The following is a 26,639-nucleotide window of genomic DNA, read 5'->3' on the forward strand; positions in this document are numbered from 1 at the left end:
ATCCACACTCTGTAAACTATGTACTCTTCTTAAGTAAAAATGCCCAAGCCAAACTAGAAATATTATTTGAAAAAGCTCAAGCTACAAGTCACATTTAGAATATTTTAATCTAGGAGATACTTATATTCTTATGATTTACTGAGACCCTACAATTGTACTAAAGAAGTTTTAGTCTCTTCAAAAAAAAAAAAAAAAAAATCAGGGTAGAGGTAGGAGAACAAGGGGCCATGGTTGGGGCAAACAGGGTTAAGCTACTGCCTGTGTTGCGATGCCAGCATCCCATATTGGGGAGTGGAGGATGACCCAAGTGCTTGGGTCCCTGCACCCTCATGGGAGACCTGGCAGAAGCTCCTGACTTCTGGCTTTGGCCTGGCCTTGCCCCAGCCTTTGCAGCCATCTGGGGGGTGAACCAGGTGATGGAAGATCTCTATTGCCCCCCCCCATCCTGTAACTCTTTCAAATAAATTAATAAATCAAATTTTTTTAAAATAAAGAAGTTTTAGCTTTTAATAAAGAAGTTTTAACTTTAGAAATTCTATTTCTCCATCAATTTAATTCATGATTTCTTAACCTTAGAATTATTAACACTTAGGGCCAGACCATTCTTTGTTGTTGGGTGGCTGTTCTGTATGTTATGGTAGCATTCCTGCCCTGTCTCCACCAAATACCAGTACCATCACGCAACCTCTCAAATGTCCCCTTGGGGGGTCAAAATCTCTCTGGAATGAGAATCATAACTTGATCTTAAACATTAAATTTAGACACCAACACTGTAATATTTACTAATAAAACAGTACAAGTCCTAATCCACATTCTCATATGGAATGGGAAAGAGTTCACTGGCATCCCCAGGGAGTAACTAAAGCATTCCAGAGCATTCTAAAGGAATGTGGCCATTTTCACAATCCCAGGAAGAAAAAGCTCTATTAACTAATTATCTGGCAATCTAAACTAGTGGGAACAAATTAGGCACAACTAAGGCACTGATACATGAAACAGGAAGGAAAAGAATATTGCTACTTATCTGCTCACTTCTTTTTTCCACTCTGACAACCATAAATCATTTTATCAATAAAAGTAATTCCACCAAAAATTATTTACAGCACCAAGTTTTCAGTAATAAAAGTAGGTAAAATGTGTCCTGCACAAAAAGCTTACTGCTCATTAGGCATTTCTGATGATATGTAAAAATAAGGCAGCACCAGTCTCAATGTATCATAAATGTTGGAAGAATTTCAAAGCTTAGAAAAAAGGAAGCTAAGTTATGGTTTGTGCCAAGAACAACAAAAGAAACTCCACCCCACTCCACCCTGGGGATGTGTCATGAAATCAGATGAAACTCTTTTGGTCATATCCAATTTTCAAGCAAAGCCCAACTAAAAATGATCTGTTAATTGGAGAGAGATTTTCTTTGGGGAGGAAAAAAACTCAGCGTGTATGTTTTATATTATTTGTTAGAATTTGTTTTTAACTCATAAGCCTTGAATCATTCATTTTTCTCTGTTTCTGTATGATTTGATCATACTTTCCCTTATACTGAGAATACTGGCTTCATTTTTCCCTAACTGAATGCATGATACCTAATCTATATATATATATATATATATATATTTTTTTTTTTGGACAGGCAGAGTGGACAGTAGAGGGAGACAGAGAGAAAGGTCTTCCTTTTTTCTGTTGGTTCACCCTCCAATGGCCGCCGCGGTAGGCACGCTGCGGCCGGCGCACCGCGCTATTCCGAAGGCAGGAGCCAGGTGCTTCTCCTGGTCTCCCATGGGGTGCAAGGCCCAAGCACTTGGGCCATCCTCCACTGCACTCCCTGGCCACAGCAGAGAGCTGGCCTGGAAGAGGGGCAACCGGGACAGGATCGGTGCCCCGACCGGGACTAGAACCCGGTGTGCCGGCGCCGCAAGGTGGAGGATTAGCCTGTTAAGCCACGGCGCCGGCCTCCTAATCTATATTTTTAAAAACTATTCCGAACAGCTTGCTTACTAATATATTTAATCTTTTGGTGAAATATACTTTGTATCATTTAAACACGTTTATTAAGACCACAGTGTGTTTTTCCTACCAAAACATGAGCTCTTTATAGAAGATGCTAATTTTCCATAATGCTTGCTGTAATAGTTCACCAATCTTCTTTCTGCTTTTATATACTGATAGGTAATAATGGTAAGCCATTCTTTTCCCTTGTGTTTCTTTTACTTATCTGAAATTGATCTATCCCACACTTTAGGAATTTTATAATCAATTTAATGTCATGATAACGTTTGTGTTTTCATAATATCTAGCCTTTAATTCCTCTGGAATTTATCTCAGTGTCAGGTATTAAGTCAATGTCTATGTTAATACCCCTTCAACTGCTTAAAACTTTTTTCTAAACTCTGTTTCTTCGGCGAGAATGATTCCTTTTTATTCTCATGCGTTGTTTGGTATATTCCTAAAATGTATGATGTCTTGTCTACTCCTGTTACAGTAGTATGTAACTGCAATTATTGCAGCTTCTTTCTTCTCCCCTCTCTTATTTCCTGATTTTAAAAGTATGCTTTTGACTATTTTTTCTCCCAGATACAGTTTAGAGTAACACGTTCAATGTAAAAAGAATCCTGGTAAGATCTTTAACGGAAAGGATAATTTCGGAAAAATTTTATATTCTCTCAGTCTTCCTATTTCAGGAACATGATAAGTCATATTAACTTTAACCTTTCAAAAATATTTCAAAAGGTTTTAAGTTTTATTTACATTTGTGTTTATCTACTTCTTAAGGTAATTAGTACTACTTTTTTCCTAATGGAAATATTTATGTACTCTAGTTTTAGTTTTCCTGTTAAACATCATTTAACTGTCCTTTCCCTTTATAGTTCTACAGGTTCTTTCTGGAAAGGAAAATCTTCATTCTGTTTTATTTGGTGTAACAGTCTAAGAGTACAGAAATACAGGAAATTGTGCTTATTAACAACAGTAATTACCTGACTTAAATCAACTGAACTCAAAATTGCATGATTTTGAAATCACATACAATCATCATCTAAAGAAACACATTATATCCTGAGGAAAATAATATACCACACTATAATATTCTTTGTTAAGATTTATTTATTTATTTGAGAGGCAGAGTTACAGAGAGAGAGACAAAGAGAGAGGGAGAGAGAGAGAGAGAGGTCTTCCACCTGCTGGTTCACTCCTCAAATGGCTGCAATGGTCTGAGCTGGGCCAATCTGCAGCCAGGAGCCAAGAGCTTCTTCCAGGTCTCCTATGTGAGTGCAGGGACCCAAACATATGGGCCATCTTCTACTGCTTTCCCATGCCACAGCAGAGAACTGGATCAGAAGTGGAGCAGCTGAGAATCGAACTGGCATCCATATGGGATGTCTGCACTGCAGGCAGTGGCTTTACCCACTTTGCCAAAGTGCAGGCCCCAATACTACAATGTTCTTATACAGAAATCACAGGTTTTCACATGCATTAAATAAATCACAGAATTAATGCATCATTCATTTCCAATTTTTGGCATTAAAAAGAACATTCACAGAACTAAGAAAATATTGTGAATAATTTACTCAAATGGGTCAAGGAGGGAATAAAAGTTGTCTTTTACACAGAACATACTTTGACATTATGTATATATTCCATAAAGCACACAAAAAAAAGATAACATAAACTTAACTAGTAGTAGCATTCAGTCACTTGTAAATCACAAATTCTCATATAGTACAGTGGTTGAGGTTTTTGTGGTCCCAGTTTTGATACCGCTAAGATCAGATAAATAAATAATATTACTGATAAGCTAACATTTATTGTGTGATTATTAAGTACTAGGAAATAGGTTAAGCATTTTAGCAAAAAATACACATACATGTACAAATACAAAAGCATGATAGAGGAATACTATTTTTAACCTCATTTTTCAGATAAGAAGCCAAGTATACACCACTAATAAGTATAAAGAAAAACCCATTTGTCTGTGACCCCAAAACTCATGTTATTTATTTATTTATTTATTGACAGGCAGAGTGGACAGTGAGAGAGAGAGATAGAGAGAAAGGTCTTCCTTTTTGCCGTAGGTTCACCCTCCAATGGCCGCCGCGGTAGGTGCGAGGCTGCCAGCGCACCGCGCTGATCCGAAGGCAGGAGCCAGGTGTTTCTCCTGGTCTCCCATGCGGGTGCAGGGCCCAAGTACTTGGGCCATCCTCCACTGCACTCTCAGGCCACAGCAGAGAGCTGGCCTGGAAGAGGGGCAACCGGGACAGGATCGGTGCCCCGACCGGGACTAGAACCCGGTGTGCCGGCGCCGCAAGGCGGAGGATTAGCCTATTGAGCCGCGGCGCCGGCCATCATGTTTTTAATTACAACATTATCCTAGTTCTTATGAATTCCTTCTTTTATTCAAAGAAATATTAGTTGAGTACCCACTGTGGCCACATCTGGCCTCACAGAGCAGTTATATTCAAGTAAAAGGAAAATTACAATTAGTATGATGAATGTTAAAATACAATGGGTTGGACAAGATGCTAGCACCTATAGAGACAACAACTTGCTGGAGGTCTAAGCAGAAGATGTGGCACTCAAAGAGTCTTCAAACCCGAGGAACTATAGGCATAAAGCCTAGCTAAGAGACAGAATGTGGCATATTTGAAGCTTAAGAAAGCAATCTGGACCAAAGATTTGCCTTTAAGAGTAATCAGTGTATTTTGTTAGTCTTGCAATAACACATAGGTAGTTACGTAATTCTGTCACCTTCTCATTGCTAACAAATGTTTTCCTAACAAATGCTCACCTAGCTAACTGCAAAGGGAGTAAGGACAGAAATCATTGAATTTCTAGTTCTATATCACATTGCATTTAGAGCACTACGAGAAAGCAGAATCATAAAGCTTTATTCATTTGACCCTGAAAAAGGGAATCCCTGTGCGCACAGACTGGTTTTTTCTGCTCTCTTACTAGACTACCAAAGATATTAAAGGCAGTCTTGGTTTAGGCATGCTACATATGAAAATATTCTGTAGAAGAAAGGCACTGTACCAGAAGCTGAGGTTTACTTCCCCAGGTAAAATATTACAGATGGTGATGGCAAAAGCAAAAACTATTGTTTAAAATAGGTCTTTATACCTGTTGATTACTAATGAGCTAATAGCTCTACCTCTCACTGTAACTCTTTCAAATAAAAAATCTTAAAAAAAATAATAATTACAGAAAACTGCCCCAATTTGGAGAAAGAAAGGGACAGGAAGCACAAGGAACTCTGAATAGACATGACCAGAAAAGATCTCTACCATGACACATTGTAGTCAAACTTTGAACAGTAAACATAAAGACAAGACTCTAAAATGTTCACAAGAGAAATGCTAGATCACTTTCAGAGGATCTCCATTAGACTCACAGCTGATTTCTCATTAGAAATTGTACTAAGCTAGGAGAAAAACGGAGACATAGTTCAAATCTTAAGAAAAAAATCTAGGGGCCGGCGCTGTGGTACAGTGGGTTAAAGCCCTGGCCTGAGGCGCCAGCATCCCATATGGGCGCTGGTTCTAGTCTCGGCTGCTCCTCTTCCGATCCAGCTCTCCGCTATGTCCTGGGATAGCATTAGAAGATGGCCCAAGTCCTTGGGCCCCTGCACCCACGTGGGAGACCTGGAAGAAGCTCCTGGCTCTGGCTGGCTTTGGATTGGCACAGCTCCAGCCGTTGAGGCCATCTAGGGAGTGAACTATCGGATGGAAGACCTCTCTCTCTGTCTCTACCTCTCTGTGTAACTCTGTCTTTCAAATAAAGAAAAATAAATCTTTAAAAAAATTTTTATAACAAAAAAGAAAAAAAAAAACTATCAACCCAGAATACTGTACCCTGCAAAGCTCTCATTTGTGAGTGAAGGTGAAATAACTTCCATAACAAACAGAAATTGAAAGAAATGTCAATACCCATCCAGCCTTGCAAAAGATGCCTAAGGATGTGCTATACACAGAAACACAGAAAAAGAAAGTCATCATTATGAAAGAATGTGAAAGCATAAACTCTCCCAGTAAAAGTTCAAAGGAAACCTAAAGTAAACAACAGGAATATTTATGGCAAAATGGCAGGGCCAAGCTGTTACTTAACAGTAACCTTGAATGTAAATTGCTTCAATTCTCTAGTTAAAAGATACAGACTGGCTGAATGGAGTAAAAGCCAAAATCCATCTATTTGTTGTCTACAAGAAACACATCTCGCCAACAAAGATACACAAAGACTAAAAGTGAAAGGATGGAAAAAAAGATATTCCATGCTAATGGAAAGAAAAAAAGGCAGCTGTAGCCATCCTAATATCAGACAAAATAGACTTTAACACAAACACTGTTCAAAGAGATGAAGAAGGGCACTATGTATTGATTAAGGGTTCAATTCAATAGGAAGATATGACTATAATAAATGTATATATACCTAATTACAGGGTAGCTGGCTATTTAGAAGAAATTTAATGGATCTAAATGGAGACAGACTTCAATATAATAGTAACGGGGGACTTCAACACCCTATTTTCATCAATGGTCAGATCACCTAGACAGAAAATCAACAAATAAACAACAGAGCTAATCGATGCTGTGGACCAAATGGACCTGATATCTACAGAACTTTTCACCCCACAGTTGCAAAATATAATTCTTCTCATCAGCGCATGGAACCTTCTCTAGGATAGACTCTATTGCTAGGCCATACAGCAAGTCTCATCAAATTAAAAAAAAAATCAAAATCATACCATGCATCTTCTCTGACCACAATGGAATGAAGCTGGAAATCAACAACTCAAGTATCTCTAGATCATATGCAAATACGTAGAGACTGAACATTATGCTCCTGAATGAACAGTGGATCATAAAAGAAATTAAAAGAGAAATCCAACCATTTCTGGAAATGAACAAAGATGACAACAGATGTCAAAACTTATGGACTACTGGCCAGTGCCGTGGCTCAATAGGCTAATCCTCCGCATAGCGGCGCCGGCACACCAGGTTCTGTCCCGGTTGCCCCTCTTCCAGGCCAGCTCTCTGCTGTGGCCCGGGAGTGCAGTGGAGGATGGCCCAAGTGCTTGGGCCCTGCACCCCATGGGAGACCAGGAGAAGCACCTGGCTCCTGCCTTCGGATCAGCGTGGTGCACCGGCCACAGCGCGCTGGCCGCAGCGGCCACTGGAGGGTGAACCAATGGCAAAGGAAGCCCTTTCTCTCTGTCTCTCTCTCTCACTGTCTACTCTGCCTGTCAAAAACAAAACAAAACAAAACAAAAAAACAACTTATGGACTATAGCAAAAACAGTGTTAAGAGCTAAATTTATACCAATCGGTGCCTACATGAAAAAAATTGGAAAAGTACCAAATAATGAGCTATCAATGCATCTCAAGGACCCAGAAAAACAACAAACCAAACCCCAAATTAGTAGGAAAAAAGACATAATTAAAATTAGAGAATAAACAAAATTGAAACAATAACAAAAAAGCAATACTAAACATCAGTGAAATGAAGAACTGGTTTTATGAGAAAATAAACAAAATTGATACACCATTGGCACAAAAAATTAAAAAAGGGAGAGACTCAAATCAATAAAATCAGAGACAAAAAAGGAAATGCAACAGATAACACAGAAAAAAAATGAATCATTAGGAATTAATACAAAGAGCTCTATGCCAACAAACAGAAAAAAAATGGATAGAATCCTGGATACATACAATTTACCAAAATTGAGTCATGAAGACACAGAAAACCTAAACAGACCAATAATTAAGTCACAGATTGAATTAATAATAAAGACACTCCCAACAAAGAAAAGTCCAGGACAGGATGGCTTCACTGTTGAATTCTACCAGATATTTAAATAAGAACTAATTCCAATTCTTCTCAAGCTATTCAAAACAATTGAAAGGGAAGAAATCCTCCCAAACTCCTTCTATGAAGCCTATATCGCCTTAATTCCTAAACCTGAAAAAGATATAACAGAGAAAGAGAACTACAGACCAATATCCCTGATGAACATAGATGCAAAAATCCTCAACAAATTATTCAAATCCAACAATGTATCAGAAAGATCACTCACACAGACCAAGTAGGATGGGGTCAGAAGTATCACTATATTCCTGGAACTGTATATATGGAATACATGAAACTTGTACAACTTAAATTACATTTTAAAAATTAAAAAATAAAAATATTTTCCAATATAAAACAAGAAAAAGACACCTAGTTGAATTAATAAATGGCTTTAGCAGATCACAGGACACAAAATGAGTTTTAAAAAGTATATATACTAGATGGGGCCAGCATTGTGGCGCAGCGGGTAAAGCTGCCACCTACAGTGTTGGCCCCCCATATGGGCACCAGTTTGAGTCCCACTTTGCTCCACTTACAATCCAGCTCTCTGCTATGGCCTGGGAAAGCAGTAGAAGATGGCTCAACTCCTTGGGTCCCGCTTTCTGCATGGGAGACCTGGAAGAAGCTCCTGGCTTCTGGCTTCGGATTGGTGCAGCTCCAGCCATTGCAGTCATCTGGAGTGTGAACCCAGTGGATGGAAGACCTCTCTCCCTCCCTCTCTTTCTCTCTGCCTCTGCTTCTCTGTAACTCTGCCTCTCAAATAAATAAATAAATCTTTTTTTTAAAAAGTATATATACTAGAAAGGTAGAATTAGAAATTGAAATTTATTATATTTTAAGGATTTATTTATTTGAAAGGTCGAGTCACAGAGAAGGAGAGACAGAAAGAGATCTTCCACCTGCTGGTTCACTTCCCAAATGGCTACAACAGGTGGGACTAGGCTGGGCTGAAGCTATGAGCCAGTAACTTCTTCCAGGTCTTTCACATGGGTGCACGGGCCCAAGTACTTGGGTCATCTTCCTCTGCTTTCCCAGGCATTAGCAGGGAGCTGTCTCAGAAGTGGATGAATCAAGACTCAAACCAGCATCCCAGCTGGTAGCTTAACTTGCTATGTCACAATGCTGGTCCCAGAAATTGAAATTTAAATAATTTATAATACCATCAAAATCATGAAATACTGAATTATATGAAGTACAAAGTTCCAGGAGCCTTTTCTTTTTTGCAGAAATTGGTAAACTGATTCTAAGAATTATATGGCTAAAATTATTTTGATAAAAAGGACAAAGATGAAGACTTAGGCACCTGAATTCATGTCTTTTTAAAATTAATTCAGGATAATGTGGGATTGGCATAAGGATATATAGCTTAATGAAGCAGAACATTGTTCAGAAACAGACCAAAGTCTATATGTCAATTCATTGACAACAAAAGTACTAAAGTAATCCAATGAGGGAAAAACAGCATTTTGAACAAACTGTCCTAAAAACACTTCAGTTTCACACATAAAGAAATGGACCTTGACCCTTACCTCACAACATATACAAAAAATAATTTGAAACCGATTATAGTGAGTTGAACTGTGTCCTCGCCATCCTTTCTCCTACCTCCCCACCCTCTCTGTAACCACCCCACCACCAAAGCTATTGTGAATAGGAACTGCAAGGAACATTGGGGTGTCAACAGCTCAGCTCTCAGCATACGGACCTCAAATCTTTCAAGTAAAGACCCAATAAATTAAGATCAGGTCATTAAAGTGGGCTCTAACCCAGTATGACTGTGCCCTTATAAATAGGGGAAATTTACATATAAAGACAGACATACATAAAGGGAGGACAATGTGAAAACAGGGAGAACATGGTCAAAAAGCCAAGGAATGCCTGAGGCTACCAGTAGCTAGGAAAAGACACATAGAACAGATTCTCTCTTACAAGAACATCCCTACCAAAATCTTGATCTTAGATGTCTAGTCTCCAGAACTGCAAGAAGACAAACTCCTATTGTTTAACTCACATGGTTTATTGTGGCAGGTCACAGATATAAAAGGTAAGAGCTGAAATTATGAAATTTCCAAAACAAAACATGGAGTGAAATCTTTGTTATGTTCATTTAGGAAGAGATTTTAGATATGACACAAAAGTACCATCCATAAAAAAATTACATTGAATTATATCAAAATCACAAAGTGTCATTCCAAAAGACACTTAGGAGAATGAAATCATACACTAGAAGAAAATATCTGAATATATATAATAAGAACTTATATGCACAACAAAGGGAACAATTAACTTAGTTAAGAGATAGCCTAGGGGAGCAGCTTTTCGGTGTAACAAGTAAAGCTGCCACCTGCAGTGCCGGCATCCCATAAGGGTGTCAGTTCAAGTCCTGGCTGCTCTACTTCTGATCCAGCACTCTGCTATGGCCTGGGAAAGTAACAGAAGATGGCCCAAGTCCTTGGGCCCCTGTACTCCCATGGGAGACCTAGAAGAAGCTCCTGGCTCCTGGCTTTAGATCAGCCTACTTCCAGCCAATGTGGCCATTTGGGGAATGAACCAGTGGACAGAAGACTCTCTCTGTCTCTGTCTTTCAAATAAATAATTAAATCTTTGGGCAAAAAAAGAGAGACAACCTATGGACTGGGAGAAAATATCTGCAAGACATACATCTGATAAAGGATTAATATACAAAATATGTGAGGAACTCAAACAACTCTATAATGAAAATAATCCGATTTAAAAATGGGCAAGGTGGCTAATCCTCTGCCTGCGGCGCCGGCACTCCGGGTTCTAGTCCCGGTTGGGGCGCCGGTTCTGTCCTGGTTGCTCCTCTTCCAGTCCAGCTCTTTGCTGTGGCCCAGGAGGGCAGTGGAGGATGGCCCAAGTGCTTGTACTCTGTCTCTGCACCCGCATGGGAGACCAGGAGGAAGCACCTGGCTTCGGATCGGCACAATGCCGGCAGTAGCGGCCATTTGGGGGGTGAAGCAATGGAGGAAGACCTTTCTCTAGTCTCTCTCTGTGCCTGTCAAAAAAAAAAAAAAAAAAAAAAAAAAAAAAGGCAAGGTGGAAGTTCCTAGCTCCTGGCTTCAGATTTGGCCCAGTTCCAGCCGTTGCAGCCATCTGGGGAGTGATCCAGCAGTTGGAAGACTCTCTCTGTCCTTAACTCTCTGTAATTCTGCCTTTCAAATAAATAAATAAATCTTTAAAAAGAAAATGGGCAAGGACCTGAACAAACATTTCTCAAAAGATGACATACAAATGTCAAACAGATAAAATGAAAAAAGTTGCTCAACATCACTTATCATTACGGAGATCCAAATTAAAACACTTCTTAGAATGGTTATTATCATTGCTTCTTAGTCTTTTGGCTAAGATCAAGTGTAGAATGGTTATTATCAACAAGATTAAAGGTAAGTGTCAGCAAGGATATGAATAAAAGGAACCCCTTGTTAACAGTTTTGGTGGGAATGTAAACTAGTATAGCCATTATGGACAGGAGTATGGAGGATGCAGCAATTTCTCTAGTGGTTACTTATATGAAAGATCTGAAACCAGTACGTTAAAGAGGTATTTATATTCCCATGTTTACTGTAGCCACTACTAACAACAGCCAGGTTATGGAAGAAACTCAAACCAGTGCCCATATGGGATGCTGGTGCTGTCGGCAGCTGCTGTACTGGCTACACCAAAGCGCCAGCCCTCCTTTTTTTTTGGATTTTCCATTTTGGTCGAAGTAACCACGCATCCAGTCACTCTGACTGGTTATCTTTAACCTTTTGCTCTTCTCTTATACTAAACAGGATATCAAGTTTTACCAACTGTACTTTTCTAATCCACTTTGAATATGTCATCACTTCTTCTTCTTTTTTTTTTTTGGACAGGCAGAGTTAGAGAGAGAGAGAGAGAAAAGCCTTCCTCTTCTGTTGGTTCACCCCCCAAATGGCCGCAAGGGCTGGAGTTACGCTGATCTGAAGCCAGGAGCCAGGTGCCTCTTCCTGGTCTCCCGTGCGGGTGCAGGGCACAGCAGAGAGCTGGACTGGAAGAGGAGCAACTGGGACAGAATCTGGCGCCCCAACCAGGACTAGAACCCGGGGTGCTGGCGCCACAGGCGGAAGACCAGCCAAGTGAGCCGCGGCACTGGCCTGTCATCACTTCTCAACTTCCTCAGTTCAGGTCTTTATTACTACAATGGCTTCATAGCTTCATAGCTAACCTCCCTACTTTATCTCATGTTCTGCTGCCAAATATTTTTTGTTGTTGTTGTTGTTTTTTTTTTTTGACAGGCAGAGTGGACAGTGAGAGAGAGAGACAGAGAGAAAGGTCTTCCTTTGCTGTTGATTCACCCTCCAATGGCCGCCGCGGCCGGCGCTGATCCTAAGGCAGGAGCCAGGTGCCTCTCCTGGTCTCCCATGGGGTGCAGGGCCCAAGCACTTGGGCCATCCTCCACTGCACTCCCGGGCCACAGCAGACAGCTGGCCTGGAAGAGGGGCAACCGGGACAGGATCTGGAGCCCCGACCGGGACTAGAACCTGGTGTGCCGGCGCCGCAGGCGGAGGATTAGCCTATTGAGCCGCAGCGCCGGCTCTGTTGCCATATTTAATAATTAAACTTTACAAAACAGATCTGATCATCTCACTATGCTACACAAAGCCCTTAGTTAAATTTCTCTACTCTTGAGAAAATCAAGTGTGAAACTTCTCTGGCATAGGGAAGTGGCATGGTACAGTTTTTGAGTTAAGACAGACCTATGGGGGTTGGCACTCTGGCACAGCAGGTAAAGCCGCTGCCTGCAGTGCTGGCATCCCATATGGGTGCCAGTTCGAGTCCTCACTGCTCCACTTCCAATTCAGCTCTCTGTTATGGCCTGGAAAGCAGTAGAAGATGGCCCAAGTCCTTGGACCCTGCACCCCCGTGGGAGACCCAGAAGACCCAGATCGGCACAGCTCCTATGGCTGCCACCACCTGGAGAATGAACCAGTGGATGGAAGACCTCTCTCTGTCTCTGCCTCTGCCTCTCTGTCACTCTGCCTTTCAAATAAAACAGATAAATCTTTAAAAAAAAAAAAAAAATCTGTGTTTGAAACCTGACATTCAGCAAATCATTTAAATATCTCTGAAGTCAGTTTCCTCTTATTGAAAGTAGGTTCTATCACCTACACCCTTTCAGCTCAATGTGTTCTATGACAATGGAGCATCCACATCACCTGGAAGCACCTAAGAAATGCACACCCACTCCAAACCTCCTGATTAAAAATCTACCTTTTAGTAAAAGTCCCAGATGAATCACATGCATGTTAAAGTTTGAGAAGTTCCACAGACTGGCGTGAGGATTAAGGGGAATGTGTTATCACCAGTTATCCTTTCACCCTCTTCCATATCTTTGCTCATCCTGATTTTTCTGCCTAGAATGTACTTCTCATATCCCATTTATTTAAATCTTGCTCATTTATTTTAACCAGATCAAATGTTACTTTCTGTTTGTGGGTTTTTTTTTGTTTTTTTTTTGTTTTTTTTTTTTTGACAGGTAGAGCTAGACAGTGAGAGAGACAGAGGGAAAGGTCTTCCTTTTGTTGGTTCACTCCCCAAATGGCTGCTACGGCCGGCGCTGTGCCGATCTGAAGACAGGAGCCAGGCACTTCCTCCTGGTCTCCCATGAGGGTGCAGGGCCCAAGCACTTGGGCCATCTTCCACTGTCTTCCTGGGCCACAGCAGAGAGCTGGACTGGAAGAGGGGCAGCCGGGACTAAAATCTGGTGCCCATATGGGATGTGGAGGTAAAATCATTTGCTCAAAATCATACAGTAAATAAGTAACTGAGCTGACGTGGTACCCAGATCAATTTCCTTTTCACTATACTTAAACTAAGTTAGGATTCTAGCACATGTCAAAAATAATATGTAATATGTTTATATATTATGCATGTATGCTTTTGCCAAATACATATATAATTATAATATTGATTCACATTCAGTTTACTATTTTATGTTGATATACCCATAATCGACAAATATTTTATGTGTATAAAGTTTAACCTAAGTTTTTATTTTGTGAGCTATTTCCTATTTCCTTGATCTCACCCTGTTTTATGGATTATAATTTTTCTTTTCTATTATACTTAATCCACTTCCCTAGGAGTTTACCCTGTTACTCAATTCTCACATTTATATTAGTAAAGTAAAACTAATTCTCAAATAATCCTCTGTATACATATAAAAAGTAAATGAGTTCATCTCAGCAAGTAAATAATAAGCAAATCAAGTTAATTGACTTGATTAAGCCATAAACTATACAATGTATACACAGTTTAAGACAACATGAAATATTTGATAAATATAAACAACTTTTTGTCACTTAAAATTTTTGTTTTAAAAAAAGAGTAAAAGGAGCTGGGGCACTGTGGTGTAGTGGGTAAAGCTGCTGCCTGCAACATCAGCATCCCATATGGGTACTGGTCCAAGTACCAGCTGCTCCACTTTCAATCCAGCTCCCTGCCATGGCCTGAGAAAAGCAGCAGAAGATGGCCCAATGGCTTGCCCCTCTGCACCTACTTGGGAGGCCGGGAAGAAGTTCCTAACTCCTGGCTTTGGTCTGGCCCTGCCTTGGCTGTTGTGGCCTTCTGGGGAGTGAACCAGTGGATGGAAGATCTCTCTCTCTCCCTTTCCCTCTTTCTCTATCTCTCTCTCTCTTTTTTTTTTTTTTATTTTTTTATTTTTTGGACAGGCAGAGTTAGACAGTGAGAGTGAGAGAGAGAGAGAGACAGACAGACAGAGAGAAAGGTCTTCCTTCTGTTGGTTCACCCCCCAAATGGCCGCTACGGCCAGCACTGTGCTAATCCAAAGGCAGGAGCCAGGTGCTTCCACCTGGTTTCCCAGGCGGGTGCAGGGCCATCCTCCACTGCCTTCCCGGGCCACAGCAGAGAGCTAAACTGGAAGAGGAGCAACCGGGACAGAACCGGCGCCCCAACCGGGACTAGAACCCGGAGTGCCGGCGCCGCAGGCAGAGGATTAGCCTAGTGAGCTGTGGCGCCGCCCTGTATCTCTGCCTTTCAAATAAATAAAGTAAACCTTAAAAAAAAAAAGTATTAATTAAAATTGCCAAAGACTGAAAATCGAGTAGCAGATTTGCAGAAACATTTGGTTATAAATTCCTGTAGTCTCACATAAAAAGGGATCACTAAAGTTACAAATTGTATTTAAGTTTAAATATTATCTTTATATAAAAGCTTACAACATCATTGCAAACGTTTTTGTGAAAAACCTCTCTGTAATGTACAATTAAAGAAACTAACAGGAGAGATACATTGCTCTACAGATCTACAAAACTGACCTTATTCTTATTTTAGGCCCTATTTACATAAATAAATCACTGTTAAACAACACAGGAGATATGTCATTTTCACATACTAACATTTGTGGATTGCTAAGTACTATCAGAATATAATGACGGGGCTGGTGCTGTGGCATAGCAGGTAAAGCCTCCACCTTCAGTGCTGACATCCCATAAGGGCATCGGTTAGGTTCCAGCAAGCTCCACTTCCGATACAGCTCATTGCTACAGTCTGGGAAAGCACTGAAAGATGGCCCAACTGCTTGAGCTCCTGCACCAACAAGGGAGACAGGGAGGAGGCTCCTGGCTCCTGGCTCCAGGCTTCGAATCAGCACAGCTCTGGCCATTGCAGCCATTTGGGGAGTGAAACCAACAGATAGAAAACCTCTCTGTCTCTCCCTCTGTCTGGAACTCTGTCTCTCAAATAAATAAATCAATCTTTTAAAAAAAAGATAATGACAAACCATTCACAACAATTAAAACAAAAAAAAGATGAAGAGTCTGAATCCACGTTAATATCACAGAAATGATTTTTACAAACAGAAAGCTTACACATTTGTCTGAAACAAATTTGAAACACATGCTTACTCTATTAAAAATAAAATGTACGGCCGGCGCCGTGGCTCAACAGGCTAATCCTCCGCCTTGCGGCGCCGGCACACCGGGTTCTAGTCCCGGTCGGGGCACCGATCCTGTCCCGGTTGCCCCTCTTCCAGGCCAGCTCTCTGCTGTGGCCAGGGAGTGCAGTGGAGGATGGCCCAAGCCCTTGGGCCCTGCACCCCATGGGAGACCAGGAGAAGCACCTGGCTCCTGCCATCGGAACAGCGCGGTGCGCCGGCCGCAGCGCGCTACCGCGGCGGCCATTGGAGGGTGAACCAACGGCAAAAGGAAGACCTTTCTCTCTGTCTCTCTCTCTCTCACTGTCCACTCTGCCTGTCAAAAAAAAAAAAAAAATAAAAAAAAAATAAAATGTAACCAATTCATATAACCTATAAAAATGGCCTTATAATAAACAGAAAACATACTAGTTCATCCAGTGAGCCAAGATCAAAGACATTTAAACATTTAACTAAAGTTACTTAAAAAAAATTGGCAGTGGTACAGGGTGGCAGGTGGTGGATAGGAAATAAAATAAAACTAACCTGAATTCTCAAATATTTTGTCACATATTCAAAACTGATTTTACCTATTCTTTACGAAACAGAGTGTGGTCCTATAACAACAGTTTACACAGATTCTTAACACCCTCTCTGAAAAATATGTAGGATTTACAGGGAAGGAAAGGATATAAGATAAAGGGCAGAACCCCTAGAAAGAATGAAGTATAGACCTAGGACTTGGCTGCTGCTGTGTCCCATATCTTTTCGTTACCAGCTCAATGACTGGTGTTCTCCACCTCCTGACCTAAACGAAATTTATGTGCCCTTGACTTTGTACAGATTTTCCTATGCTTAAGAGACAAATGAAATAGCACTATTTTAAAGATGGGGTACGTGGCATTTAAATCCTCTTAAATTCTGATATTTAGGTTCCTTGTCTGTAGACTTTCAAAAACGCGCTCAGAATTGAAGGATTCATGTGTTCACTCACTAGTAGTGCATGTATCATTCACAGAGAGGCATTAGAAACAGTATTAATTAGAAAAACTGCTGGCACAAATAGCATGCACAGTACCTTTTGATAAACGATGGAGCATACAAGATCCTTGACAGCAGATAAAGACAGCTCCTGGGCTTCAATGGTAACATTCTCTCGTGTAAGGCCAATCTGCAATAGAAACGAAACTGTGTGCACTGAGCCTCTGGAGTTGGTGAGCGATGGTGCACTGAAGCTTCCATTGGAGAGTCGGGTAGACAGTCCCGTCTTAGGACTTGAACATGGAGAAGGAGCTGGAAGCACAGCAGGAACAGGTGCAGGTAATACAGACTTCTGCGCTGATGGAGGGGAATTATTTGCAGACATCTGCCTTTCTTTAATCGTTTAAAATACTTGTCAATTCTTTTTTAACTGGTTATGAAGAGGTTATTAAAATAACAGCAGTAAAAAAAAATGACTGCACTTTTGAATTTAGTTGAAAGCTTCTTTACTTCCTCTTTTAAACCACTCATGCCTATGATTACAAGTTCTATCTTTGTGAGTTTGATGCACAAAAGGTCCGACTTCTCTTCATAGCAGTCCCATCAAAAGAGTCTTGTCTTTAGGACCACAACCAAGGATCTGTAAAGGATTTTACATCACTAAGTTGTCTTCATGAGAAGAGAGTTGATGTTGCTTATTTACTAAACATCTTTACCTATTTCAAGTCCATTCTTATTGCTCTCTTTTCATTTCACAAAGACAATACAAAAAAAAAAAAAAAGTTGATTTTCTGTCAAGATGAAATCCTCCTGGCTTCAAAAACAGTATGGTTTGGAATCATCTATTGAGTACTTATCCTTGAGTTCACTGACTTGATGGGATACTTTAATATTCACACCTTAAATCACCTTCTCACACATCATTTTAATCTTGTGGAGTGAGCTTTCCTTTGAAGTACAAAGCTTTCAACTGTAGTACAGGCATATTTCATTCGATGACTGGGTCCATCAAGAAAAGTTGATGCTTTGTGAAATAGCCTAGAAGGAATTTTTAAAAAGGTTTTAACATTTTATACTTGATCTTATTTTAAAAATAATTCCAATAATTTTAAACATGATAAATATTTGGTCATATGTTCATAATTCACCAATAAAGTCTACAGAAGTATTTTTTTGTCTAGTCATTAGAGTCATATTTTACTGCAAGCATAATTTCAGAGAGCCTCCTGCCCAAGAAAACAACCCTAGGACTCCCCTATTACCTGAAACGTGAAGATCAAACTTTTTTCTAAGTTATTTTATTTTATATTGATGAAGATTAAGACTTTTATTCCACAATTATACAACCAAGTTATAACAAAAACAAAGAAAAACAAAAAGTGCAAAAAAGAAGAGCAATATTGACACTGTCATTGACATCAAATACACACAACCCAGCATATAAATGAGGTATAATTTCCTAACAGATAAATCAAGCATTAATATAAAAGTCTAATTCTGCCAGAATATGACTTCTGACTTGCTTTGTTGACAAATTCCTTTCAGCAGGCTAAGGAGGCAAGAAGCAATATATTAGACACAGTTATATGACCAACAAAGAAGTATGGAAGTTGATACACTTTAAACAGAAACATAGGAGAAAGTGATCTTATCATAAGGGATTTCTTTTTTTAAAAGATTTTATTTTTATTTATTTATTTGAAAGTCAGAAATAGAGAGAGAGAGAGAGAGACAGACAGAGATCGATCTATCTTTCATCCTCTGGTTAACTCCCTAAATGGCCGCAATGGCCAATGGCCAGGCTGAAGCTAGGAGGCAGGAGCTTCTTTTTGCTCTCCTGGGGATGGGGTGTACTTGGGCCATCTTCCACTGGTTTCCCAGGCACATTAGCAGGGAGCTGGATCAGAAGTGGAGCAGCCAGGAATCAAGCTGGTGCCCATATGGGATGCAGGCACTGCAGGCAGAGGCTTAACCCTCTATGCCACAGTGCTGGCCCTGTAAGAGATTTCAAACAGTAGGAAAGAGAACACTAGGTACACGGTTAGTATGTATCATAATTTTTAAGAAACCACGATTATAAAGTAATATTTAAAAAGTAGGACCTATGCCGGCACCATGGCTCAATAGGCTAATCCTCTGCCTTGCGGCGCCGGCACACCGGGTTCTAGTCCCGGTTGGGGCACCAGATTCTGTCCCAGTTGCTCCTCTTCCAGGCCAGCTCTCTGCTGTGGCCCGGGAGTGCAGTGGAGGATGGCCCAAGTGCTTGGGCCCTGCACCCCATGGGAGACCAGGAGAAGCACCTGGCTCCTGCCTTTGGATTGGCGCGGTGCACCAGCCGCAGCGCACTGGCCGCGGTGGCCATTGGAGGGTGAATCAACGGCACAAGGAAGACCTTTCTCTCTGTCTCTCTCTTACTGTCCACTCTGCCTGTCAAAAAAAGAAAAAAAAAAAAAAGTAGGACCTCCACATGGCTGAAAGAAATGGCTCATTAGAGATGAATCTTTCTAAATTTCATCCAAAATCTTTCTAATTTCATCTAAATGTATATCCATAACAATTCCAGTGGTGAGAATAAATGAAGCACCCAATGTGGTTGCCAAGTAATTCCGCAGAGTAATTTATGGGGCTTAATTAGGATGCCTATGACAGAAAAGAAAGAAACATACAGATAGCATAATAAGAATGAGAAAGCTGAGATAAAACTGAGACTCAGGAAAAAAAAAACTGCTTAAAGACAAAGGCTTAAAAAGTCACATTCAAGTAAATGATTACCATTCCATTTTATATTGTACAGCATTTGATGTATGTTCCATACTTTATCTACGTGATACTCTTTAAAGTTGATGTGGAAATTATTCTTAGGTGTTTAAATTTTAACTGAAAAGTGATCTCTGTTAAATATAAGAGTGGGAATAAGAGAGGGAGAAGATGTACAATTTGGGACATGCTCAATCGGACTTGCCCCAAATGGTGGAGTTAGAATTGTGCCAGGGGATTCCAATTCAATCCCATCAAGGTGGCAGGTACCAATGCCATCTCACTAGTCCAAGTGATCAATTTCAGTTCACAATTGATCACACTGATAGGTCTAAGAGTCAAAGGGATCACACAAACAAGACTAGTGTCTGCTAATACTAACTGATAGAATCAAAAAGGGAGAGAATGATCCATCATGGGAAGTAGGATACACAGCAGACTCATAGAATGGCAGATGTCCTTAATAGCACTCTGGCCTCAGAATCAGCCCTTAAGGCATTCGGATCTGGCTGAGGAGCCCATGAGAGTATTTTAGGCATGGAAAGCCAAGACACTCTGAGGAAAAAAAAAGAAGAAGAAGAAGAAGACCTAAATGAAAGATCTCTGCGAGTGAGATCCTAGTGGAAAGAATGGGGCCATCAAAGAAGGAGGTACCTTTCTCTGAAGGGAGGAGAGAACTTCCACTTTGACTATGACCCTGTTGGAATAAGACTGAAGCTGGCAAACTCAAAAGGCTTCCATAGCCTTGGCAACTCATGACTAGAGCCTAGGGAGATTACTGACGCCATAAACAAGAGTGTCAAATTGTTAAGTCAACAACAGGAGTCACTGTGTACTTACTTCTCATGTGGGATCTGTCCTTAATGTGTTGTTCAATGTGAAGTAATGCTATAACTAGTACTGAAACAGTATTTTACACTTTGTGTTTCTGTGTGGGTACAAACTGATGAAATCTTTACTTAATATACACTAAATCAATCTTCTGTATATAAAGATAATTGAAAATGAATCTTGATGTGAATGGAATGGGAGAGGGAGCGGGAGATGGGAGGGGTGCGAGTGGGAGGGAAATTATGGGGCAGGGGAGCCATTGTAATCCATAAACTGTACTTTGGAAATTTATATTTAATAAAGAAAAAAAAGAAAAAAAAAGTTGATGTGGAGACATTACCACTTTTGCAGATGAGCAAACTTAAAATTAACAAGGATAAGTGTAAAGCTTTACATTCAGTTTCAGAAAACTCAGTGTGCAAAACAGAAATGGGGAAATGATGACTGGGAAGTTATTCATGTGAGAGGAGGTTACCAACTAAAAAGCTAAATATCAGCTGCTAATAGAACAGACTAGGAGAGATAATGTAAACCTAAACCCCATGACACTTAGGAGGCACCAGCATCAATCTGTATACTCACTGCCGATCAGCCTATGTATGCTTGTTTCTATGGTCTACATTTTTAGAGAAATACTGACTTCAGGGGGAAAAATCCTCATAAAGGTGAAAACAATGCCATGTGATAATATATGCTTAACATAATAGAATAAATGGTCCCCAAATATTCTAAGAGGTGTTAATAGCGATTAATTAGTTTTATTCAGTATCACTGCAGAGGACAGAAGTAAAAACAAGCATTGTGGCGTAACAGTAAGCCCACGGCCTGCAATGTTAGCATCCCATGTTTGCCTGTTCGAGTTCCAACTGCTCCACTCTCAATCCAGCTTCCTACTAATGTGCCTTGAAAAGCAGTGGAAGATGGCTCAAGTCTTTGGGCCCTTGTACCCATGTGGAAGACCTGGATGAAGCTCCTGGTTCTTGGCTTTGGCCTGGCTCAGCCCTGGGTATTGTGGCCATTTGGGGAATGAAACAGCGGACAGAGTTTTCCTCAATCTTTCCCCCTCCTCTCTCTCTAACTCTGCCTTTTAGATAGATAAAATAAATCTTAAAAAAAAAAAAAAAGTAAAATGAAGACTGTAAGGACCAACCTACTTCATGTGAAGTACCCAGGTAAGTGCCTGGCTTACAGTAAGTGTTCAACTGCTCAGGAAGTTTCAGCAATTTTCAGTTATTAAAGGAATTAACAATTATGCCTGTACTTTATACAAATACTACAAAAGAAATACGATACTTCATTAAATCCTTGTGACATTCCTAGGAGGTTTAACTCCATTTTATAGAAAAAGAACCAGCATTTCAGCAAAGTTGTCCTTTGCCCTCACCTACACAGCTAACTGGTAATGAAACTGAGATTCAAACTAGTCTCCCTAACTCTTAATGCCTCTGTTCTTTCTACTATTTCATTCCACATCCAACAATCTAATAAAGGCACAGGACGTTTCATGAGGTAATCAGTTCTATAATGTAAGTGTCTCAAGTAGTTTTAAAAAGCAAAACATGAGGCTGGGAGGAAGGCTGGATAATGTGTACTAAGTCAGCTAGAAAGAATAAGCTCTTAGTTCAATACAGCATAGTGGGTTAACTATAGTTAATCTATTATATATTTTCTGAGTGTCAAGAGAGGAGATCCAAGGCTTCAATCATAAAGAAATGACAAAGAGGAGGAATATTAAAAAAACGACTTGATCAGCATGCACTATATACATGTATTGAGATGTCAGTGTTTTCCATAAATATGTACAATTATTATTGTTTTAAAAAGTAAAACAGCTGAACAACTACCACAAATCAGGTAGTAAAATATCCATAAAAATACTATATGCAAGTTTACTTCAATACCACTGTGTTAAATAATGATTTATTCTGTAGTAGGCATTTAGCCCTGTGGTTAAGATGCCCACATCCTGAGCTGGAGTATCTGGGTTCAATTCTGAGCTCCAGCTCCTGACTCTAGTCTCCTGCCTATGTAAACCCTGGGAGGCAGCAATGATGGTTCAAATAATTCAGTTTCTTCACTCACTTGGGAGACCTGGATTAAGATCCAGGCTCCTGACTTTGGTCCTTGCCCAGCCTTGACAGGCATCTGGGGAATGAACCACTGTATGGGAGCTCTGTCTCTCAAATAAGTGAAATTTAAAATTAAAAAATATATTTTAATGAATGTCTTCCCACTGAATTTTAATTTTATTATACCTATTAATATCAAATAATAGTAGCTGCCTAACAGAAATGTCTAATTTACCAGAATAACCATTCATAGTAAACTGTTATAATTTTGTATGAAATTATTTTTTAAAGTTTCAGCATGAACACAAACAGAAGAGACCAGAGGCTGTCATAATAGCTCCTCATTTTGTTTTTGGAACCCCTATTAGTTCTGTAATATGCAACAAGAGGTATGGTGCAAAACACTAAGACTAAATACCAAGAGAAATCCATTAATTCTAATTTATGTGAACCTTGGTACGTTTCTTAATTTTCTTTCTTTATGCTTCAATTAGAAAACTGAAATGGTACATATTAATTTATAAATTGAGTATCAATTAGAGATGTTTCTAGTATATTCTAACAGCTATAAAAAAGCTATAAATAATATTATCTAGTTGGCAAGCATGTCTAATATGTTTATGTGGAATATCTCAAATATTCCTTTGAGGAGTTAGATGTCATATATTCCATTCAAATGAGCTTATATAATGTCACCACTGTTGAATGGAATCAAAATACAGAATATTAAAGATTCCTTGAGCCCAGGCTGCTGTTACAAGGTGAAACAAAGGCCCTGAGGTTTAAGGGACTAACTTGAGGGTTACTTCAAGGTAACATCACTAGTGGACCTTCCTTCTGCTCTTCCTCCCTTACTTCTCCCCTACACATGCATTATTTTACATCTTGACAAAATCTCTAGGAAAAGTTCTAACAGCAGCATTTCATTCAGCGATTATTTCATTCAGCGAGTACTTAATGTTAACTCGATTATTTTGAGATGATAAAGCTATACAGTGGTGACCAAAACAGATGTGGTCACTGCTCTCTGAAGCTTACAGGCATTAAACAAGCATTCGCGTAAGTAATTAGACAACTTCAAACTATGAGAAGCAACATGAGAGTATACCAAGGGTACCTAATTTCAGCTGGGGTCTCAGGGAAGGACCATTTAAGGAAATATTTAAGCAGGACTTCTGCATAAGTCGCAGTCAGGGAAGCAAAGACAGAGGATTCCAGGAAGACAAAACATGTCTAGTTATTAAATATTTCAAAAGGAAGTCTGTTACTTAGTGTAGCCAGTGTTCTTCTTGTACTCAAAAAGCTAAAGTGAAGAGGTAAGAATGCCCTTTCTACTCAGCAAGCAGAATATTTACCATGACTCTGTAACAGTAAAGAGTTTTCCAGGTTCAATTTAATTTTGAGTGTTAATAATGCTAAATGAAGTGGAAGGTTGTCCATGTTTTGGACCATGTCCATATCTACCCTGATGCAGGCTTGACTTTGCTCAATAATCCTGATGTTAATTTTGAATTACATTACTACATAAAAACTCAAATCTCCTTGCTGCTTTTCTAAAAATCGTATTATGTAGCAACCTCTGCATCTACTATCATGTATTTTCTAAAACACTGACTGCTGCCTTAGATTAACATAATTCTCTCCTTCAGAGCTCAGCATCTGAGTGAACTCTTTCCTCTAACATTCTGCTCATCTGGATCTGCGGTAGCCGAATCTCAGCGCTCTCGCTCGCTGTCACTGGGGTTTAAGAGGGCGCACCATGTGTCCTCCTGCTCAGGCACTGAAAGTTTATCCAATAATAAGATTACTGACAGGCGAGCAACATGAAATCTATGGTGAGCCTCATGTGTCTTCATCTTTGCACCAGTTAATAGCTGAGAAATGTAACTGGCTAAGTCAATGAGCAGTTTCTCACATACTGCCACTATAATCAGACCAGTGGAGAAAACGTTTTTTCTACATTAAATTTGAAACACTTTCCGAGTACATTATCTCAAGTTTTTGGAGAGGAATGCTCCAGAGACACATGTATAACAAGCTTAATCTGAATTACATAACCAGAGACTTAAAGTACAATCAGCACAGGAGATCCTAAATCATAAACATCATTATTAAAACTTGTACTAGTAAATAATTTCCTCATATACCAAATTCTGAACAAGTAGTAGTTACCTTTTAGAAAATGCATTTAAATGATCATCTATTCATTTTTTCCCTGTATAAAATGTTTTCAATTCTCACATCATCTTACAAATTTAGCATCTATAAAGCCCAATTTATGAAGTTCCTTTTCTGTGTGCAGTATTGAAATGAAAAACTCAGTAAAACAAAGAAATGTCTATGTTAAAGAGTCGTCTGAAGAAACAAAGCTTATAAAATTTGTATAATTAAAGACCAATTATTATGTGATAATTTCAAAATTAATTTAAATTTAGACCTGTCAACTTTCTTGAATCCCAGTGATCCTGATATGTGAAATGCTTTACAACTAGCTCGTCAAATAGGAACACTCCAAGCTCATCTGATCAGGCCTAGTACATTAATATCATTACCATATGAAGCGAAAGTTCCTGAGACATGTTTTAAATACTACTTTTACTAAAACGTGCACTTTCCTTTTGTCTGAATTCAAATGCTTGATCTCAACTGAGACTCTAACAGGGGAGAGGGAAAGGGTTCCTTTTTACACGGAACCTCACGGAAGCCTTCTTGCAACAAATCCCTAAGGTATTCCTCACTCTCCCTGCATTAAAAGTTTGTAAACTTGACCTAAGCAAAAGCAAAATCGCTCAAAATCTAAGAATCACAACATTAAACACAAAGTAAAAACACCCTAAGAGTAATAAAACAGGGTGCGAAGTGAAACATTTGGAAGCTTTTGCTTCCCTTGTGGCTACAACCCCTCAAAGCAGCGTCGTCCAAAGTAGTAGTTCAGGGTGTAACTCAGCCTCCCTAATCAGAGATGACACCGATAGTCTGATTTCCTGTGGGGATGGGTGTGGCTGAAAAAGACAGTTAGGTGCAAGGCATCAATCTGCGTGTGGGGACAAGTCTGCGGGTCGCACATCGCCCGAGTTAGGTTCGCGCTTGCAGACGGCGGGGCCTAGGCTTCGGGGTGCGAGGAACTGAAATAGAGTAGCCAGCAGGCAATCAGGTGGTACGCGCTTATTTTTCACACTCGGAGAAGCAGTGGCAGTCCGCAGCGTTTCGTCCTAAGAGACGCGTCCCCGGGGGTGAGAGCCACTCCGGCCAATGCTGCGACTTGCAATCGGGAAATCGGGGTGCGGGCTTCCAGCCCCCCTCCCCACCCAGCGTCGCTTACCCCTCTGAGACGGGCACCACGCAAAGAGCTGAGAACGAAAAGGCTCAGCCCAAACCCGGCGTGGTGAGCGCCGCCGCCAGTCCGGCGTCGGGCACTAGTTTGGCCAGAGGGGCCCCCGAGGGCCGGGCGCGGGGGTCACCCGTCGAACGCGAACCCGAAGTGGCCGCGGCGCGGTCGCCGGAACTTGGCCCCATCTGGCGGCCGCCCCGGCGCCGGCGCCCCCGCTCCCCGCCGGCCGCCCCCCGCCCGCCGCGCGCTCCCCCAACTTCCCGCCCAGCCCGGCGGCCGCCGCCCAGCCCCGCACGCCGTCCGGGTCCCGCGGCCGCCGCCGCCGCGTGCGGGGGGTGGGGGAAGGGCCGCCGCCGCCTCGGCCCGTCGGGCCGGGAGAACAAAGCGGCGGCGGCGGCGGCGGCGCGAACTTTTTCGGTGTCTGCTCCGCGCTCCCTGGGGCGATTACTTACTGAGGCGGGCTCGGCCGGTCCTGAGAAACTCCGCGCCCGCCAGCGTCCGGGTCCCCGACCAGGCGCCAGCGAGGCTTCACACGCCTCACAGGATCCCGCCCGCCGCCGGCGCCCCTTCCTCCCTCCCTCCCCGTCCCGTCCTGAGGCCCGAGGGCGGGGGGCCGGGGCGCGCGGGGCGGGGGCGCGCGGCCGGCGCGGGGCCTGCCGGGAGCTGTAGTTTCCCCGGCGCGCCCGCCCGGGCGGTGGCCGCGGGGAGGCGGCGGGAGCTCCGCGTGCTCTCGGGCTTGTCCCTCGGCCCCTCGAGGTCCGCGCGTGTCAGTGGCTGCGGGGAAGCCGGGCGGGGGCTCTGCTCAAGACGCGACTGCGGGTCTCCACCGGCTGCACGCCATCCTCTGGCATCCGCTCTGGTGGTGGCGACGGCCGCCAGGGCTAAGAAGAGGTGACAAGAGTTGAACTCCGGACTTGCAGGG

General features: G+C 41.3%; 1 protein-coding gene across 1 annotated transcript in view; it reads right to left on the reverse strand.

The window, feature by feature from the left end:
- PRKD3 (protein kinase D3) overlaps positions 1 to 26,293 on the reverse strand; it is a 107,277-nt gene extending 80,984 nt beyond the window's left edge. Inside the window, exons 1-2 of the mRNA XM_062209275.1 lie at positions 26,170 to 26,293; positions 16,827 to 17,767 (exon numbers count right to left, since the gene is read on the reverse strand). Coding sequence (XP_062065259.1) covers positions 16,827 to 17,114 — 288 coding nt within the window. The 5' untranslated portion in view covers positions 17,115 to 17,767; positions 26,170 to 26,293. The remainder of the gene's footprint in view (positions 1 to 16,826; positions 17,768 to 26,169) is intronic.
- Between the last annotated feature and the right edge of the window lie 346 nt (positions 26,294 to 26,639).

The sequence above is a fragment of the Lepus europaeus genome, chromosome 13 (genome assembly GCF_033115175.1).
Source record: "Lepus europaeus isolate LE1 chromosome 13, mLepTim1.pri, whole genome shotgun sequence".
Classification (NCBI taxonomy): domain Eukaryota; kingdom Metazoa; phylum Chordata; class Mammalia; order Lagomorpha; family Leporidae; genus Lepus; species Lepus europaeus.